The sequence below is a fragment of the Ochotona princeps genome, chromosome 10 (genome assembly GCF_030435755.1).
Source record: "Ochotona princeps isolate mOchPri1 chromosome 10, mOchPri1.hap1, whole genome shotgun sequence".
Taxonomy (NCBI): Eukaryota; Metazoa; Chordata; class Mammalia; order Lagomorpha; family Ochotonidae; genus Ochotona; species Ochotona princeps.
Genome location: NC_080841.1, coordinates 34,380,151 through 34,401,442, shown reverse-complemented (window position 1 = coordinate 34,401,442; position 21,292 = coordinate 34,380,151). Strand labels below are relative to the sequence as shown.

Here is a 21,292-nt window from a genome sequence, read left to right as displayed (position 1 = left end):
GGAATGGGAGGAAGCTGGAGCCTGAGCTAAGAATCAAGCCCAGGTACTCTGATGTGCAACCGGGGCATCTTAACCTAAATACACGCGCATGCTCTGTTTCCAGTCCGGAAAATGTAGGGCAGGATCACCAGGCTTCCACCCCTCCTACTGAACACACATCTGTTTCTTCTGACCTGAATTTTGGAAGCCTGAGCCGTAGAATATCCTAGCCTGTCACCACCTGCCTCATTAATTCTGTAGCCCAGATGTGGCCATCATGAGATTTGCTGAGGGTTTCATTGTTAACAACGGAATGAGGATTATTTATAAAGAGTCGTGCCCAATCTGTGGCAAACGATTTTCTTCCCACGTCACAGTGCCAGGAGAGTTCCTTAGGTCAATAGGCATCTCAGTGCCCTGTGGCATCCAGGGACCTCGATTCCTTTCCATTCCTTTGTGTCACACAGGGTATCGATTGTGCTCACCTGCTGCACTTGCTTAGGGAGTGAGAGTGAGAAGTCCGCCAGGGGAGTGGTCCTTGCAACCTGACTCAGTTTCCCTTAGTGAGAACACACTTTACAGGCACTTGCACATCTTATACTCCTCACCATTCTTTAGTTCAAGTTCTTGTTATTCCGATGATCTAAAGTTTGAGACTGTAGATGCTTCCTCAGGAAGAGTCACAGGAGCAACACTCACCAATTTCTTGTGTCTTGATGAGAGGTGAAAGTTTATGCCTTTGTTATCCGTGCATCGGTTTTCCTGGCCCCAAGATAGTTTCTTTCCTGAAGCGCTGTTGAGTGCATTATTCACTTGGCTTCTGGCAGGAGGCGCTTACTGCCCATGTAAACAGTGGCTTCTTTATCCTGGCTGCTGAGAAGGTTGCTTTCTTTAAGTCTGGTTAGGTTTGTTTCCCCTTGGCTTTAGTAATAAATCACTGTGCAGTGGCATTCGGTGTGAAGTTTACTGTCACATAGTTCTGCGAGCCAGGAGCCCAGGGTGGAAGTCAGAGCACACTCGGGGACAAGGAGCAGGTGTTTGCCTGTAGAGAAGAGACTGGACAGTGTTTGTCCCGTTCACCAGGTTGCCCAGCACCTTGCTTTAACGTTTGATTCCCATCTGAGAGAGAGTGGGTTATAGTGGATGCGAGCAGTGTAGTAGCATTCCTTGAATTCCTCTCCCTGTCTGCCAGTCTGATTCATTTAGTGCTTTGGGCCCTTTCTGGAGGGAGGGAGCAAGAGGGAGTGGCATATTGTTTAATGCTTCCTCTTTGGGTTTCTTTAATTGTATTTAAGACTGATATGAGGGGATGGTATTTATTGTTCAGTGGTTCAAAGCATTGTCTTTGGCATCACCATCTTTATTAACAATCACAACTTTGCTACTTCTTTTGTTGTTGGTTAGTGTCTTTTATTGACTCCTCATACACAGTTACTTGTCTTCTGGTTTGTTGAAGCAGTAAGTCAGACAGCACTTGGTCCAGTGATGCCTGTCAGAGTGGTTGGCCATGAACGCCTTCATCAGAGGGCACTTGTGATGCAGGCAGCTGATTTACCGTTCTCGTCCACCTGGTAGTGCTTCAGGACAGCCAGCTTAACCTTCTTTCTCTAATGCTCGTTCTTCTTGGGAGTGATGTAAGGCTTCTTCCTTTTTTTTTTTTTTTTTTTCTTGGCACTACCATGAAGTCTCAGGATGTAGAGTGGACTCCGTTTGAATGTTGTAGTCAGATAAAGTTTGTCCATCTTCCAGCTGCTTGCCAACAGCGATCAATCTGTGCTGATTAGGAGGAACTCCTTCCTTATCTTGGATTTTGGTTTTCCCATTTTCTATCATATTTGAAGGCTCAACCTTGAGGATGATGGTCTTGCCTGTAAGGGTCTTGACAAAGTTCTACATCTTGGCAGCAGGCCACTGCAGATGGCAGATCAAAAAGCACAACTTTGCTGTTTCTTAGCTGTGTGCCCTTACTTAGAAGGATCTTCTAACATTTTTGTGACTCAGTTTTATTCTTGGTAAAATAGCAAAAATGTGTTTTTCTTCAAATAAGGAATAACATGTAGTATCTGGAGCAGATGTACAAAAAATGATAATTTTGCTCAGTGAATAGGCGAGTTCACATTGTTTTGGCTGGGTTATGGTGTTTATTGAAGATCTCATTGTGTGAACACTGGTGGAACAAGACCCCTGTGGGTCTAGCGTTGACTGGACCCAAAGGGGTGAGGAGAGGAGGCGGGGCCAGAGTGTGTGGATGCCATAAGTGATGCTTGTTTTCTGGGTCTGCGGTTAAGGGCAAAAGGCAGGTGCAATGGTCTGGAGCAGGACTGGCCGTCTAAGGAGACCCCAGAGCTGATCACAGAAACACATGCCAGCTTGACATAATGGGCAATTGACAATGAGTGTCATTCCAGACAACTAGTAATGAGGCTACATTGAGGAGTGATGGGCAGAGAATCCAGGAGCCAACATTAAAAATAGCCAATGAGCTAATTGTTGACCCAAGTGATTTCTCTTGAGATCCCATGGGATTTCGGGGTGGGTTTTATTCTTCTGGGAACATGGGCATTATTTGCTTTGAGCCCTTTTATGTAACTGTCATATTTTGTTCCAGATTTAGAGGAATTTCCTCTTCTATGCTATTTTTATTTTGACAGGCATTTTCACCCTCTTAGAGCATCCCATCCAGGTGTGAATATTAGCTTCCCAGCTTGAGAGGGACGAACTAAAGATTTAGACGTGTGTCACTCAGGCTTCATTCTGATTCCTGGGGACCGTGGGGCCTAAGAACAATATCACTTGTTTGCTTGGGGCTGCTGTAAGTCTAGAATGAGGTGCTTCTCTTTTGGATTTCTAAAATACCTGTATTTTCTGTTCCTCAAGTGAGACCATTCATGCTGGAAAAATGAGTTGATGCAAACAAGCAACATGGTATGGAATAAACTTGAGTCTTGAGCGTGAAGATTTTACTAACTCTGAAGATACTGTCTGGCATTTCCCTTTGAACGCGAGTTTCACACCCACTTACGTGCTTTACAGTGCTCCTGTTCTGTGTTTCAGGGTTTTGGAGAAAAATCAAAAGATCCAAGACGGGAGATTTACTATGGGAACTGGCTTGTGCTAATACGGGGGGTGAGCAGTCCTCTGGTTGGCTGTCTGTGAGCTGAATACCTGGGGAAGCTGGTATCATTGCATCCAAGGCTGAAAGCCTGCAAAACAGAGGGCCGGGGGTCATCGAGGAACCAGGACTGTGATGTCTAAAGAGAGTTTGCTCCATCTCCCAGGCATTCACTGGTGCTTGCCCCTTTTGGGGAGGGCTGATCATCTCTACTCAGCCTCATGATGTGAATGCCAGTCCCTTCCAGAAACCCCTCTCAGACACACCGGACATCCCTCACCCTGGTTGTGCTGGGTTGGTGAGCTGTCACATTCCGAATTGGCTCCTTCTGTGGTGGCCCCTCTCCCTGTCATCACTGAGTAGCCCAGTGAGGGCAGCTGCTGTAGCTCACGGTTCATTCCTGTTGCACCAGTAAACAGGGTGCTTGGAACTGGTGGTATTTCACTCAGTTCTGCCAGTAATCAATCAGTGACTGCATGTCCCTGTGGCTTGCTCTGTGTTTCTCATTCCTGCAGACATCTTCGGAATTGAAGTTTTTCTTTGAAGGAAAAAGTAAAATGGTGCCTTTGATCTGGGAGGCCAATTTTTAATTACATGTGCTTTGAGTGTGTCATTTTATTCAACGTCCCAGGGGGCTTCAGAACCCATAGTGATCAGCTATCCATCATTCTCTGCTGTTAGGTGTAGAAAGTAGTATCACATTTCTTTTTTTTTTTCAGTTAACACATATGATAATTTGCTTTCTTTTTGCATGAAAGATGAGTTAATTATGATTGATAGCCCCTTTTAAATAATAGAATTCATTCATGTAACTGATTATTTTGAAAACTTACTACTAAAGGGTTTCCTACACAGTTTATTGTAAAATAAAGAAAAACTTTCACACCAGTATTTGATTTAAATTATGAGCAAAATTCAAAAGAAATGTTTGTTAGGATTCTGGGTGTGTTGATGAATAAGGTATTTGTATTATAACTTAATATCAAATGCTTTATTGTCTGCTTTTTAATATATTGTCACAACTCACATACTTAAGAAGGCCTGAATTTTTATCCTATTGTCAAGGGTGAGATAACTTCAGCCATGGCACATGGGTAGGCATGTTAATCACGCCTCACGGAGGTGCACAACTCACATTGGGCAGTGTTGCTTCCTGGCGCTGACATCTGGCTTACTTTCATGTTGCCATGGAGCCTGAATCTGGATTACTTAAGGCAGTTGCTGTGTTAGCCGACCTGGGAACCCGATGGGAAGATCTTGGGGACCGTCCTGCGTGGATAGTGAGCTCAAGCCATTGTTCTGGGCAGTCTGTGGCTTTGAGAGGGTTTCTGTTAACAGGGCTGCCTTCACAGACACTCCAGAGGGCATTGTTTATGGGAGCTTGTGTGAAGCTGTGCAGGAGTTGAGTGGTGCTCTGGAAGGTACGAAACAAGGTGGCCTGTGTGTACATCCCAGGAGGTGATTGCTCTTCTGGTGTGTGGCATCTTGTACCAGGAGTGTGTGGCATCTTGTACCGGGAGAGCTGTCAGAAAGCAGTCAACCATTGGCCTTGTGACAGGGCTGCCTTTCTGTTGGTGTCCCTGTGGAGTGCAGCCTCCACGAAATGAACCAGTTGCTCAGCTTTTGTGGTCATGTTGTAGAACCTTATTTGGAATCTAAAGCTAGCTAGTGCCAGGGCCGGCATTGTAACACACCAGGTTAAGCCACCTCTTGCAGTGATGGCATCTCATATGAGCACCAGTTGGAGTCCTGGTTGCTCCACTTGCATTCCAACTCCCTGCTAACTCAGCTGAGAAAGCATTGGAAGATGGCCCAAATACTTGGATCCCTGCCACCCACATGGGAGAGCAGATGGAATTCCAGGATCCTGCCTTTGGCCCGACCTTGTCGTGGCTGTAGTGATCATTTGGGGCGTGAGTGGATAGTAGAGTTCTCTGTCTTGCTCTTTCTTTCTTTCCCAGTATGCATCTCCCTCTTTCTTTTTATGTAACTCAGCCTTTCTTGCAAGTACAATCTTTACAAGTAAACAGAACAAAATGACTACTGCTACCTGCTGCAAGATCCCAGAGACTTCCAGGTTCCGTAGCACTTGGAGTGTTTTCGAGCCTTGCTTTATGTCCCACCCCAGGTATGAATGTCATTTGGTTGAGCTAGAACTTTTTCTCCATCTTTAAAGTGTCACCAAAGGAATACTTTGCTTCCTAATTTGCTAAACTGAAAACTATGGAGATAGTTTCCTGTGTGCCGCATCTTTGTTATTATATTTATATTATTATATTTATAACCCGCATCTGCTGGGTTATTTTGAAAACGAGTCTGCAGTGTCACCTTAGGTGCTGCGGGTTTCATCTTGCTTATTTTGTCCCTCTTCATGTTGCTTGCTTTATGCAGAAGACGGGGAGGAGGGCGGCAGCATTGATTGTTTTTCTAGGGGTTTCCTGGTAAGTTCTTTGATTTTTTTTTTTTGTCTGAATTTGCTTCATAGGAGTCCTGCTGTCCCTCCTCGGGTGTTGTGGTTTCCTGCTATGCATGCTTAGTTAGCCTGGGGCTGACGCCTCGATCCTTAGTTGCCCCGTGTCCTGCAAGTGCAGCTCCAGGCTGTGGTGTCCCCTCTGCCCAGGAGGATGTGTTAGGTGTCCTATGCTAAATATGGTAAATATTAATATCCTGTGGTAAATATCATCTCCTTCTGAATTGCCATTTTCCTTTTGTTTGTTTGCATTTTAAAAGACATATTTGAAAGGATTATGGAGAGAGGGAAGGAGGAAGAGAGAGATCCCGAGAGAGTGATAAAGAAATGGATCTTGCATCTCTACATGGCCACATCAGCCAGGCCTGGGCCTGGTCATAGCCAGGAACCTGTAACTCCATAGGGTCTCCCAGGTAGGTGGTGGGGGCTCAACCACTTGGCTATTTTCTGCTACTTTCCCAGGTACATTAGCAGGAACAGAATCAGAAATGGAGCAGTCACTACTCTGGCCCCTGCCATTGTCCTATCCGTTTCTCTTACTGTCTTGGACTTTGGATACCTGCCATCTTCAGTCATTGGTGCATCTTCTGTATTTCCTTAAACTGGATGTCGCTTTTTCAGAGGGACAGCAGGTATAAGCCAAGACAACCCAGGCTAACCAGGATGTGTGATCCAGTCTCCTCCTGCATTCATCTCCTTGCTATTGGCACTGTGCGTGTGATCACCGCTCAGTGAGTGAGTGCTGGAGGAGTCCGTCTCTTTCTTGTGAAATCACTGAACCAGCTTGTTTCTTTCCATCTGTTTTCCCTGCAAACACTTCCCTCCCCTCGATAATTTTTCTCACTGTCCATCTTGGTGTGACTTAATATTCACTCAAACATCTCGAAAGAGTCCTGAAATAGCTTGATAGCCTAGGGACTGTGACATGGAACTGTGACTAGCAACACATTTTCCTAGTTGCATCCAATTGTGAAATGGATTTGTTTCTGCAAATACCTAAGTCAAGCAGCATTAAGGATTGCTTTAGAAATGCGGATGATCAGTTGTTTTCCCAGTGTGGGCGGTATAGGGTCAGCAGGGCCAGGAGCATCCCTCATATGCGCAGTGGGAACTCTGCTGTGGTTAGTGGCCATGGGAAGGCAGTGGCTAGAGCCTGCTTGCATGTTCCCCACACCTTGTTGGACACAGCTTTTGTGCTTTTCCATAACCCACTCTATTTTGGTAGACTGTTTCTTCTTTTTTTTTTTTTCCCATGCAATTTCCATAGAGGACTCACCACGAACAGACCCTTGCCGGAAGAGGGGAGTGGCCAGATCTTGAAGTCCTGGGTTTTATCCTGTCCCTGGCTTTGTAGCTGTGTCTTGATTCTGCCCAACTTTCCAGCCCTCCCCTACAGATCCAGCCTGTGTTGCTTCGTTGTCCTACATATTTTCCTCTACAGTCTCATTTTCTTCTTTCCTCTCCGTCACCTAGTTTAGTGTGGAGGCCTGTAACGATTGTGAGAAAAATACATTCTAGTGGTATGATCAAGTGAAGCAGCGACCGAGTTTCTGTACTTTATTAAAGAAGAAGAAGAAAATAGCTTTCATTTTGTCACTTTCTCTCCCTCTGTTTGTTGAAATGACACAGTGGGTGGGGGTGATTGAAAAGAGCCAGTTTGGCCTAATTAAATCTGTCATGGTGAACTTTGCTCTTCATTGGGGAGAGCCAGTTTGTATATATATTTTTTATTCTAATTAGTAACTTGAGGTATTCTGGGAAAAATTAAGGCAGGAGAATCATCAACTTTCTTCGGTATGCAGAGTTGAGTGGTATGGTTGCAGGTGGAGTTTCCAGGATGAGAGACTGCCTGCCCATTGTGTGCCCAGCTCAGTGTGCCCCATCCTAACCAACCCACCCCTCCAGTTGATGACTCATGGTCATATAGATCCCTGTTAGCAGGTGTCACTGTATTACTGTGTTCCAAGTGATGATTTGTAAGTGGAAATATCACATGTAGCACAACTTCCTCACTGAGGAAGGTTTTTTCTCTTTTCTTTTTTCCTGAGGGGAGTGGAGGACTGATGGCCGAGCTCAGGCAGTGATGTTGGACCTTAAGTTTAGGACCGTTGTTTAGGCTCTCCGAATCAACAGAAATACATTCAGAGTTGGGGAAACTGCCAAGGACAAGGTCATGATGTCCGCAGGTTTGGTGCCTGGCAGACTGTTTTCTTGGCCATCTTCCTAGTGTGTCCTTCCGTGGTGCAGAGAGATTGTCCTTCTCCTGTCCTTTCTCACAAGGACACTAATCCCATTTGGGAAAGCTGGCCCCTCAGGACTTAATAACTCAGAAAACTTCATCGTCCCCACACCTCCTACTTGCACTCGTGAGAGCTGCAGCACAGGACTGTCTCAGGAACCCAGGCATAGAGCACAGAACAAGTGGGGAGCCGTGTGGGGCGCTGGCCGAGCCTTGGTGTAGAGGAGAGAAGAACTGCTGTTCTGTGTCACCCCATTATCTGAGGCTGGCTGTTCCAAGAAGTGGAACACGATCCTACGAGATAGAGCTGTGAATCTATCTAATCCTGTTTCATGGGAGGGATTCTTTTATTTATTTAAGAATTTTTTAAGTTCGTTTGCTCTTGTGTCAGACCACACATCTCAGGGAGAGAAAAACACTTTGTTTATTGGACCAGAAAATCTATACTCTTTTTTTTTTTTAGACTTATTCAGTTTTTATTACAAAGTCAGATATACAGAGAGGAGGAGAGACAGAGAGGAAAATCTTCCGTCCAATGATTCACTCCCCAAGTGACCGCAACGGGCAGGTGCTGTGCCAATCCGAACCTGGGAACCAGGAACTTCTTCTGGGTCTCCCACACGGATGCAGGGTCCCAAAGCATTGGGTCATCCTCCACTGCTTTCCCAGGCCACAAGCAGGGAGCTGGATGGGAAGTGGAGCTGCCGGGATTAGAACTGGCGCCCATATGGGATCCTGGAGCATTCAAGGCGAGGACTTTAGCTGCTAGGCCATGCTGCCGCCTGAAAATCTATACTCTTAAAGTGAAGATGGGTGAGGGTTTCTACAGCTTCTGAAAGTACAGATGTGCCTCTGCCACTCTCCCTACTCCACCCCTGCCCATGTTCTCTTCTCCTTATTCTCCATCAAGTCAGTCCTAAAGAGGCATTAGGGGTGACCTTAAGGTGGAGTGCCAAGTCCGAGTGGGTATGAAGAGTGTCCCTTAGTGTGATCAGGAGGGAGCATGAGGAGGGCAGCATGAGGAGGGCATCCTGGTTGAAGGAGGAAGCAGGTGGGCGGGGGAGTGGTCACTGTAGAGGTGCGTGTGTCGGGCCATTGCACAGTCCCCCTGGATTCTCCAGAGCCCACCAGAAGCACAGGAGACAGCTGAGCGAGAAGCAAGTGCAGGTAAGCACCTGCAGAGGTGCTGGAGGCTCCCTGGTGCTGCTGCCCAGCCTGAGAGCATGTCTTGTCTCTGGAGTGCAAGCCATCGAGCCACATGTGAGGCATCTGGGTGACAGGCCTCTGGATGACAGTGTGTGTTGTGCTTGACTGCCTGTGTCACCACCCTAGGCTCTATTGAGCGCATGACCCACGTGTGCCTAGACGGTGTAAACAAGCTGGTGCTGGAGCCACTGGGTGGAGCAGTTTCTGTTTGTCCATGTCTCGACTCACAATCAGTGCCAGACTTTCCAGGTGTTCCTGGAGATGAGTAGAGCACTCACTTGGTCTTACTAGAAGAAAGCTGTATTCTGTGCTGTTACGTAAGGGGGTTCAGTTCCAAAGCAAATCAGTTGAAGGCCATGCAAGTCACTGTTGTCATTGTTAGAGAAGGAAATTGTCAATATGGAAAGAAAAAGCTAGAATGAATGATATATTGGAATTGGAGTTACTGGGTGAACTGTGGCAGAAATCCAAGATGAGCTTGGATATCTTATACCAGAAGGCAAGGCAGCGCTCAAAGCATGATGGGGTATGTCCCAAGGACTAGGGAGCCAGCTTAGTTGGACTTCCACAGGCCACATCAGAGACAATTTGAACATCAGCATTAATAATAATGATAGATTATAGGGGCCAGAGCCATGGCATAGCAGGCTAAGCCTCTGCCTATGGTGCCAGCATCCCCTGTGGATGCCAAGTTTGTCCTGCCTGCTCCACTTGATATCTGACTTCCTGCTAATGTACCTGGGAAAGTAGCCAGAGGTGGCTCACATTCTTGATCCCCTACACTCACATGGGAGACCCAGAAGAAGCTGTTGGCTCCTTGCTTTAGGTTGACCAACACTGTCTATTGCAGCAGTTGGGGGAGTGAACCAGTAGCTGTAAGATTCTCTCTCTCTTTCCCCTTCTGTTTCTCTTTCTCTGAAAGTCAACCTTTCAAATAAAACTAAAAAAAATAAATCTTTTAAAAAAATTACAGATTACAAACTACTGATTAAAATGGGAAACTCCAAAATCCTACAAATAGAAATCGAGAATTTGCTTTCTTGACAACACTGCCATTGCGTGCCACTGCATGGCTGGATGGTAATTCTGCATAGTTTAGTTGGACTGCCCTGTGCTATGTAGAATGTTCTTTGGCCTTCCCTGGTCTCCATCCACTCAACCACTGCCTGGACCAGCGGCACCCAATAGAAACATCGCAGTTGTTAGAGTCTGTCTCCAGACATTGCCAAATGTCACAGAGAGGGCCAACTGCTCTGATTAAGGACTGTGAAATGCACAAATAAGTGCAGTTTGGTGAGAAATATGGTATCTGTGGCTCAAAGTATCTGCCATCTCCCTGAAAACACTGGCTCATTGCGAGGGAGCAGAGAGTAAATTAGCAGTAGAGAAGCCTGGTGGGTGTCAGTCACACAGGGGAGCTCCTCTGCAGTAGGACTGGTCAAAGTAGGGCCTCCCGGAGAGGGGGCGGTGAGTTGAGCCAAGCCAGGCATCTGGCCTGTCCCTGCTGGGAACACATAACAGCAGCCCAGTCAGGAAGCACTCCTGGCAAACCCACCCGGAGGATCAGAGACGCGGGAGAATGTGGTCTACCCCCTCTCCAGTGGCAGTGATGTCACAGGCAGGGGGAGGTGGACAGCCCAGAGGAGACCAAGGAGACCTGGTAGTTGCCTGTACATGCTATGGGTTCTCAACTGGCTCCTTGTTCACAGTGGAAGCAATAGGGACCATGGGGAGCTGGGATGCAGGTGACGAGTCAATGGTTGCACCACTTGCGGTTCACTTCCTGGTGTTGATGGCTGTTCTGGTCGTGAAGGAGAATGCTCTTGTTTATAGGAGGTATACCTTAGAGTCTAGGGGCTTAACCTCAGAGGTCCAGGCCAGGAAAAGAGGCTTTCGTGTTGTATTTGAACATTTCAATGTTTTTGCAATGATTTTAATAGCCAACACTGGGCCGGCCTGTGGTGTAACCTGTGGTATTGACATCCCGTATAGCTGCTGTTTGAATTTCTGGCTGCTCCACTTCCCATCCAGCAAGCTGTTGGTAGCCTGGGAAAGCAGCAGCAGATGACTGGGCGGGCCCCTGCACCCACATGGGAGATCCAGGGGGAAGCTCCTGACTCCTGGCTTCCTGCTGGCCCAGCCCGGGTCATTGAAGCCATTTGGGAGAGGGTCAGTGGCTATATGAGTTCTCTCTCTGGTCTTGTTCTCTCTCTCTCTCTAACTCTGCCTTTCAAATCAAACAATCAAGCCAATTCAATCAAAACACACACACACACACGCAAATGTGTAGTCAAGAGTCCTGTGCGGCTAGGGTCCAACAATGAGACCCTTCCAGGGAAAAATTTATGTCGTATCCTCTCTTTAAGGAAAAAAACTCTTACTATGTTAGTGTAGAATATTGTTGACATTAAGTATGTCGTCAGAAAGCACTTAAGTCATCCTCTTGCCTATGGATGTATGCCTGAGGATACTTTCAGAAAGTTTGTAGACAAATGAAATTAAAAGATAAGTTGATTTTGTTGCAGAAAAGTTTTTGGCATTTCTTGCCCAATTTTTTCATAATATACATTGTCCACCAACTCTTTAGAGGCCCTGTCTTGTGTGTGTGTGAAAGAAAAGTTTTAGAATCTGAAGTAGGAGGCAAGTCACTTAAAAATACAAATTTGTGCCTATGTTTTTTTTTAATTTAGAAAAATGATTCTTTAAGGAAGAAAAGCCATTCTATAAGCAAATCTAATCTTGTTGAACAGATTAAATTTCCATAACAGTGTTTGAAACTGGCAAGCACTCAGCATTTCACATTAGTGCTTTGAAATGTCAACCAAAAATATGACTAGGGAGAATGGTGGAAGGTTCTTCATCAGACCGCTGAACAGCATGCAGAAGGATCTGCGGGCGGACGATGGACACGCAGCCATGTGCTCGGCGGCCTTGCGGCCCGTGGTCTGTTTCCATGCCGCTGCTGCGTTTGCAGCGCAGGCGGGGCCCTCAGCCCGCTCCTCGGACTGACAAGCTTTATGGAGATGGATCATTAAGGCTCTGCCGGTGGGTCAGGTCCCAGGCACAGCTCACCGGCCCTCGTGTTGCCCGACCCTGTGACATCGATCTCATTAGCACTAACTTGGTGTGCTAATTGAACTGTTAATTGCATGACTTTTCTTCATTTGCTGGAACATACACCAGGATAGTACCGTATGAATGCTAGCTTCTGTTTTGCTGTGTGGTCGGGAGCACTGCAACCTGGGAAGATAATTGAGCAGCTCACTTTGGAGTAAGGGTGTAAATTGGATATGAAACTAACTGTGATTTTTTTTTCCTTCCTTTTTACAGTCACTTTGTCCCATATCACACAGCTGGTCCTGAGCCATAACAAGCTAACAAGTAAGTTATCTTTTGCATTTGCTGCACAAAATCTGCAGATTTTATTGTTGGTTTCTTTAAAGAAATTAATGATGGAGGGTTATTTGGGGAAACTTAAAGTTTAGTATGATGACGGTAAGACGCATGGACACATGGCACTCCTGTTTGGTTCTTCGCTCAGCTGGGAGGAGTCTGCATCGTGGTCTGTAAACTGAAGAGACAGGACTTTGTCCCCGCCTGGCTCCATGCAGGTGGAAAGGCGGCGATGACCAGAACCGCGGAGGCCACAGGCATCAGTGTGCGAGGAAAAGCTAAACCTACTGAAAATTAGACAACAGTTTCCTTGTTTCCATTTGCTTTTTCCTGCATAGAAGGGAGAGATTAACTGTTGAGCATGCTTTCCTTCCCTGCTTGATGGGGTGAAAAATCCCCACAAAATGATATATGTTACCCTCGGCAGTTTTCAAAACTTTGAATCTGCGTTCCCCATACCAAATCAAACAAATTCTCTTGAGCATCAGAAGTGTCACTACTACTCCCTGTTGTAGTGAGGAAATCTCCTGGGAATGGTGGGCCGTTTTATCCTTCAAGCTGTGGCCCCAAGCTGTTATTATGAAGACTTAGGAGTGGCAATGAGGTATCCTCTTATGCTGGAAAGAGGTTGAGTCATTTATCTTTAGCCAAAGTGTTGTGTGGCTGGCAAAGGCAGAGTGTGTGAGGGTTGTCATGTGTAAGTAGTGGTGGCCACAGATGTTGTGAGTGTGACCCACAAGTCAGGTGGGATCTTTATTATGATGGGGCGTGAGTTGCTAGTTGCAGAGTTTGTAGCAAGCAACCGTCCTACTCACAGATACCCTAATCCCCCCACCTCCCTCAAGAGGGAATTTGCAGTTGGTTTAGAAGTGTGGACTGCGTGATCCCTAAATGCCTCAAGATGTTGCGAGCAGAAATTCCTGACGCAAGCCACTGCACAATTCATAAAAGAGTTTCTGGATTGCTAAGCTTGCCATTGCGAGGGCTGCATCGTGGTTCCCTCAGCTCAGCTGCTGTTTGAACAGCAGAGCCAGACCTGCTCTGTCCTGCTCCGTCACTCGCTGACCTGACCTTTCCTGCACTGTGGCTTGTTTCGTTCTGCCTGGTCCCCAAAGATAGAAATCTCAGGGGTCAATGGTTTCATCTTTTCCTCCAGGCCTGTTAATTTTGAGAGGCATACATTAGGAGTTAAATTGTGTCCGTGAACTCAAAAAGATTGTGACAAAAATCTAAACTCATATTTCTCCCTGCTATGTTGCTGTTGTTAGTTTTGTTTTTTTTTCCCCTTCATTTGAGATGCTTTTGACCTAATCCAGAAAAGTCTAATTAATCGTCTCTATAAATTGTTTCAAGCCATTGTGAGTTAAGTGTCAGTGACACCCGATCTGTTCCACTAAGGTCAAATTAGCATCTTTTACTATTTTTCTGGCATTTAAATGAATGACTTTGCTGTGGTTTTTCAACTGTTTATAGTAAATATGTCCATCTGATGGGATTATAAATATGCATTAAATGGAAGTGGCTGATGCACACCCTCCTGTCACTTTTTATTCTAATCAGTGTCTTTCACTTCCTGCCTTTTTAATAGGGACGGGCTGACAATGCTATATTAAAACCACTGGGACTTAAGAGACAAACCCCTCAGCACAGCTTTCAGCTTGTGAAAATACTTGTGTTTTCCACAGAGTATGCCAATTACACCGCTCTCTGACATTTCTCCTGTGCCCTTATGGAGTGAGGGACTGCCTCACTAATAGGGACCTCGATCTGGGGACACCCTGGACTCGGCTTGCCCGAGTTAGTGTCCACGTGGGCCGTGGGAACCATGTGATGCTGGACGGACTGCCCTTGTCTCGCTGGTAGTTTTGACCTTGGCACGTCCACCTAGGGCTGTCTGTATGAGGCTGTGAGAAAGCTGTGTGAGTCTACAATTCCTCACAATTTGGAGAGAAGAAATTCCAGAAGCTCTCTCTACAGAACTATTTCAAAATTATCATGCAAATCGCTGTGACACCTTCATCGTATTATAGTAAGGCTACTTAAACCTGGGAGTTGGGATCACATTGATGGGTTTTAGTTGAATCAACAGGGGAATTAATCTGTTGTCAGCATCTTTTGTATGTATGTACAAAGTGGTTTTCAAAAACTTCAGGCAAAATATGTGTTACAAAAAATATGTTTGGGGCCATAGCTGTTCAAGTCTTCACCTTGAATGCGCTGGGATCCCATATGGGCACCAGTTCTAATCCCGGTAGCCCCATTTCCCAACCAGCTCCCTGCTTGTGACCTGGGAAAGCAGTTGAAGATGGCCTGAAACCTTGGGACCCTGCACCCATGTGGGAGACCTGGAAGAAGCTCCTGGCTCCTGGTTTCGAATCAACTTAGCTCCAGCCGTTGTGGCCATTTGGGGAGTGAACCATCTGTCTCTCTCCACTCTGTATATCCGCCTTTCCAGTTTTAAAATATATATATATATATTTCCAAAGTTTTCTTTTTCTCTTTCACCAAAGCAAGATTTCACTTTTAATTCCATTCCTACAAACTGAAGTACCCTCCTGTATGCCTGTTGGTGATAATTTCTTTCCTTCTGCTCTTCTGCTATGCCCAGACAAGTTCGGATGGGGAGCCCACTGGGGCTCCTTCTAGTGCAGTGTGAGCAGTTTCAGAGTGAAGCAGCACTTCCTGCGAGGGGCTGCCTGCAGTGCCGCAGCAAGTGGAGGGTGCTCCCTCTTGCCTGTTGCATGCTGCGCTCTCCCAGCCTGATGACCCCACCTCACCCTTCCCTCCCCGCCCCTGCCCCAAGGTTGCTGTAAGCAGGTAGATTTCCTGTCCTGCGTCTGCACCTGCAGTCTTTCCCACCATCCTCACTTTCCCCTCTCATGCCAGTCCCCTCCCCATCCTCACCTGGAGAATCCATAACTGGTCTCATCCACTTGAAAACTCTCCTGGTGTTTTATTTTTAATCTAAAGACATATTTGTAATGAAAAAGAGAGACAGAGGGAAAGATGCTGCATCCTCTGGCCCACTCCCCAAGTGGTTGTAATGACTGGAGCTGAGCTAATCCGAAGCCAGCAGCCTCCTCTGGGTCTCCCGCATGGGTTTGGGGCCCAAGGTTTTGGGCCGTCCTCGACTGCTTTCCCAGGCCACAAGCAGGGAACTGGATTGGAAGTGGGACAGCGGGGACATGAATCAGCTCACAAGAGATCCCAGCTCTTGAAAGGGGGAGGATTAGCCAATCGAGCCATTGTGCCAGGCCCCGCTTAAAAACTCTTTCCAAATCCCTGTTGCGCCAGGATCCCTGAGCGGTCAGCAGAAACAGAAGTACAATAAACTTCCTTCGGGACTAGGGAGAGGCGCTTTCTCTGGTCCTTGTCTGCCTCCAATTTTGGGTCCCCACCCCCTTTCGTAATAACCATCAGGAGCTCTCCAGAAACCCCTCAAAACAAACAAACAAAACTAGAATAGATAGACAGAACAACAAGGAAAGCTTAGAAACAGACAGGAAACGGCCAGCGGGGATGCACTTATAACTCACTGGGTGGGACAAAAAGATTAGTTACTCCTCACTGGGGTATGGAAGATTTCTCTGCACACCCCTCCTAAACATGCTCACCTAAACTGTTGACATATATCCTGTTAGAATTATAGAGTTAGACCACCCGAAAAACAGCCAGGTTCAGCGAAAACATGCTTCAATGCTATAAACTGCTAAAGACTAAAATTAAAATAGGCATGAGACAGCTGAATAACAATCTGAGCCATTTTAAGGTGTAAAGAACATGGTTGAATATAAACCAAAATTGAAATGTCTATGAAGAAGTCACAGGTTGTGGTTGAGAACCTGCATTTTCCTATTAACATATTGGTTAATCAATACCATGTGAATTAATGCCACAATGTTGTAAATGGTTGGAAATATTATGCTGGGGCTTTTAATTGATTGGGATGATACTTTGCCGGCTCTACCTTCAGACCAGAGATGGTCTCAGCAAGAAACCATTGAACTTACCAGGACAATAAGATGCTGGACTTTATGGTTGGTAAATACCTCCAATGAAAGAATGTCAACTGAATTTGAACTATGGAAATGCAACAAGGTGGAGCAATCCACCGTGGGGGGAGGGTGTGGGGAGGGGCGGGGGGAATCCCAGTGCATAAAAAATGTATCACATAATGGAATGTAATTAATTTAAAAAAAATGAAATGCAATAAAAATGTTTAAAAAAAAAAAACAAATCCCTGTTGCACTCTTAGCAGCAATGCAGTGTTCGCTCATCCTTTCTTTGCTTCATGTTTTTTTCACTCTTCCCCTAGATTTTAACCTGTTTTTGAAGACAGGGACCATTTCTTCTTTTTTTCTCCCCAAAGATGTATCTATCTGTTTAAAAGGTGGAGTTAGAGAGAGAGAGAGACCTTCCATCTGCTGATTCACTCCCCAAATGACCAAAACAGCAGATTGTACTAATCTGAAGCCAAGAGTTTTCTTTGGATCTCCTACATGGGGGCAAGGGTCTAAGGACAGGTGCCATCCTGTGCTGTCTTCCCAGGGGCACCAGCAGGGAGCTGGATTGGAAGTGGAGCAGTTGAGTCTGAACCAGCATCCCTTTAGGATGCCTGCACTGCTGGTGACCTAGTGGCCATGTAGTGGTGTTTTCTGTAAGCAGACGGTGCCGTGGAAGGCAGGGGTGCGAATAATGGCCTGAGATGAAGTGGTGAATATCAGGACTAGTTCCTCTGGGGAGCAGGGATTTGAGTAGATGTGACTACCACAGTCTTCTGTCTTATAAATATTGTGTGCTTGCTGGATCTACGCACAACTGCCAATGCTCTAAACAAACATTGAGAAAATCCTGTGTTTACAATTGTAGGGGCCTTTCCTAGGCAAGGACGGATGTGCTGTGATGGGGCCAGTCAGTGCAGCCAGGGGCCGCAGGGCGAGGAGGCTCTAGTCCTGTCCAAGGACACTGTTACCATCCAGCCAAAGCCCTGCAGAATTCTTGCCGAGTTTCAATTTCTCCCCACTCCCATGCCCCCCGCTTTTAAAATTTTTATTTTTATTTGAAAGGTGAAAGGCAGAGTTACCAAGAGAGAAGGAGAGACAGAGCTCTTCCTTCGCTGATTCGCTCAAGTGACTCCAACAGCCAAAGCTGGGCCCAGAAGCCAGGAGTTTCCCATAGTTCTGCCACATGGGCACAGAGCCAAGGACTTGAGCCATCTTCTGCTGCCTTCCCAGGCCACCATAAGGGAGCTGGACCTGAAGTGAAACAGCCAGGCCCTCAACTGGTGCCCGTATGGGATGTTGGTGCCACTGGTGGAGATTTAGCCCACTTCGTCACAGCACTTTTTCCTCTTATCCCTTCAGGTCTCACTGGTGTTTGGATCTCTTGGTTCTTTCACCGAAACTTTGCTGTATGTATTTAAGGCCCTAAATTATGTGCTAAGTTCTACTTAAGATTAGTTGTAGTCTCTATTCCTTGTGGTTGTGGATCCTGTTTTCTTACACCTGTATCCCACCCTGGTGGAAGTGCCTAAATCCTGGGCCTCGGAGCTTGGTTAGCACCAGCTGATTCACGCCGCCGTCTGTGGAGTCGTGCTGTGTCCTCAGCACTCTGGGGCAGTTCCTCAAGGCTTGCTGGCTCTGAGTGGTGCAGTATGACGGCCACCTAGGAGCCAGCGTTTGACCTAGTGGTTAGGGTGCTTGTTGGGACTCCCACATCCCATGTCAGCGTGCCTGGGTTTGAGTCCTAGCTCCACCCCCTCAGTCCCACCTTCCTGCAGTTGTTGACACCGGGAGACAGTGGCTGATGGTTCAGGTAGTTAGGCTGCTGCTACCCACTTAGGAGACCTGGACTGAGTCCTGCTCCCCAGCGTTTGGCCTGGCCTGGGTCAGCCTCAAGCAGTGAGAGCATCTGGGGGAGTGAACCAACAGATGGCAGTTCATCTGTCTCCCTCCTTGTCTCTTTGCCTTTCCAAAAAAAAAAAAAATCTTGTCAAAGAAGACAAATGTCCCAGTTAGTCCAAAGGTTGTTTTTCTTTGCTCTGTCTCCTCTAAATAAGTATTACTGAATCTTTTTCAGTCTGTTCCTTAGTCTAATTTCGTGGTATTAAGTGTTAACTCTAATAGCTGTTCCTGTGTCTGTCTGTCTGTATTCATTCATTCATTGTTTTTAAAAGGAGTTTTAAGATAAACAGGAGACTGAATGCCATCACAAAAAAATTACACATTTTGAGGTGATGGATATGTTAATCATCCTGATTAGATCATTGCATATTTTACAGGTGCTTCAGAACATCTGAACTCCTGCGCACTGTTGAATCAGTCTGAATTGTTTTTGGAGACAACTATTTTGAGACATGGCCACTAGAGGTCACTGTTGAGATGTGTATTTTCTTGCTAGGTCTTGAACTAAAGATTGAAAAAAAGGCAAGCTGGTGTCCTCAGTGGGGTGTTGCTGGCTGTTCAGCTCTGTAACCCAGGGCATGCTGCAATTGTCGTTTACATAGAACAGTTTTACCCCATTGAAAGTAAATCTTGTAAGGAGTTAATATTTTTGTGTTTTGCTTCTAAAATCATATATTTAATTTCATGTCTCTTTTTAAGTGTTTACTAGGGCCACTTTCTTAAGTTAGAAGCATTTTTTTCTCTCCCAATATCTAGATTGGAGGAATTTTATTAGGGAGTATGAGGAATATTCAAAATTTTCAGGGAAACGTGCATTATTTAAAAACTACGTATGGATTTCAACAACTTGTATCAAAATAAATATATCCTACTTCCATTTTCTATAGATTTTTTGAAGTACCCTCATATAAAAGTTTTTTAAATTTATAAAATGTATGACAGATTGAAACTGCAAATTAGTCATGCAATCCTGGAAAAGGTACCTTTGTGTGTGTGTGTGTATATATAAATATATATACTGATTCTTACACTAGTAAATACCATTATACAGGAAAGAAGATTATGCATTATCGAATGAATTAGATTCTTAAATCCTTGAATATTAATACTTTAGTGTGAAGCTTTTCCTGGTTTTTAAAAATGACTCCAAGAGTAGTGCCCACCTGCAAATATTGGATGCCCCCTGACTGATGATTACTTTTTTGTGTCTGTGACCCTGGCATGTTGAGAATTAATCAGTCGCTGTTTTGTGTAAGAAAAAAACAAAGACTTGTCTTTTTGTTCTGGGTAGCCACTCAGTAGCCACCCGGCCTGGCAACCATTTCCTGAGCGTGGCTCCCTGCATGTCACTGCTCAGTTTTATCCTAGCACTGCTGGCCGCCAGGGAAACCTGCAGGGCGGTCCCCGCGCTGTCTGCCGCTCCACGCCTCGACACTGACCGTGTCTTGGAATTGGATGTGTTGTAAACGACTAGGCAGATAGTAAACACAAGTGTTCTGGCAAAACATTGTTTTGTCTTCCATTTCTTGTCAGAGCTCAGGTAAGAATTGGAAATTAAGAGTGAACGAGAACATGCTTTGTTATTTTCATTTCATGATTTTAGTAATTTCTTTATGAAGGATGTTGTAAGAACCTAGAGAAGTTAGTACTTTCAAATTTTATGCAGATGGATCTATCGACAGGGTATCTACCCTAAGTTTTATTATGAATGCGTTAAGCAACATGCTTCACATGGAAATTCTGCCTTTTCAAAATAATGAAGAAAATTAAGCAGCTTTTCAAAAGCATAATCATTTGAAATCCTTTTCTACTGGCAAAATGGATTGTTGCCATGAAGAGGAAAAATGAACTGTCTCAAGTCCCACGAATGACCTTCCCCACTCCGCCGAGACAGCCTTTCCCACGTCTCTGGTTATTCCTTCTCTCATAGATTATTCGTCACGCTTTATGCAAAAGGTCTCATGCATGGCTCGTATGAAATTAAACTACGAGAGGGAATATGCTAAGTAAATCGTCTCCAGGTCATGAATTTATCTTGTGACAGTATCAAAACAACTTGCTGCTTGCATCTTAAGAGAATCTAAATGTAGCTATAATATAGAGGTTATGATCAATAGCTTATTTTGTAATTAGTGTTCATTTATCAGTATGTTACTATGCCACCATCATTTCCAAGATTGGAGTTGGAAAAACTTATACATAGTCTTGAGTCTGACAGCTGTTAATTAAGCAGCATCTGTCAGGTGGGACCGGTAGGCAGGTTACCATGAAAAATATTCTGTAGCTGGGTGTGCATTGTGTAGTTGGCTTGAGTGCACAGGTGAGACCATCATGTAGCAGGGTCTACTGGCCCTGGGTTCCAGAACCAGGGCAGAACAAGGCCAGCAGGTGCAGTGGGAGGAACTTGCTCTCCATGGCGGTTTTTTTTTTTTTTTAAGATTTATTTTATTTTTATTACAAAGTCAGATATACTGAGAGGAGGAGAGATAGAGAGGAAGTAGAGCTGCCGGGATTAGAACCAGCGGCCATATGGGATCAAGGCGAGGACCTTAGCCACTAGGCCACGCTGCCGAGCCCTCTCCATGGCGTTTAACCCCAGCGGATAGACTCTCCTGATCCCTTTGGTGCCAAATGTGTCTGTTCCAGAATCCTTTGGTGCAGAGAGGAAACTAGCTAGAGTGGAACATGTTATCTCTTCCATAATATGCTTTTTTTAAACAAGAAAAAGTTTATCTCTTGTTATTTGAAAGACAGGTTTAGAGAGAGAGAGAGAGATCTTCCATTTGCTGGTTCACTCCCTGAATGGCTGTGATATTCACAGCTGGGCCAGTCCAAAGCCAGGAACCAAGAGTTTCATCTGGGTCTTCCACTTGGGTCCAGGGGCCTGAGGACTTGGGCGAGGCTCTACTGCTTTCCCAGGCATTAGCAGGGAGCTGGATAAAACGTGGGACAGCCAGGACTCTAACCAGCACCCGTATGGGATGCCAGGA

At 45.6% G+C, this 21,292-nt stretch overlaps 1 protein-coding gene and 1 pseudogene across 2 annotated transcripts in view; one reads left to right on the top strand and one right to left on the bottom strand.

Moving 5' to 3' along the window:
* RSU1 (Ras suppressor protein 1) overlaps nt 1–21,292 on the top strand; it is a 204,351-nt gene that overhangs the window by 16,429 nt on the left and 166,630 nt on the right. For both annotated transcript variants that reach the window (XM_058669297.1, XM_012929964.2), the window contains one exon: nt 12,337–12,387. In XM_058669297.1, coding sequence (XP_058525280.1) covers nt 12,337–12,387 — 51 coding nt within the window. The remainder of the gene's footprint in view (nt 1–12,336; nt 12,388–21,292) is intronic.
* On the bottom strand, nt 1,411–1,875 carry LOC101524766 (ubiquitin-ribosomal protein eS31 fusion protein-like; annotated as a pseudogene).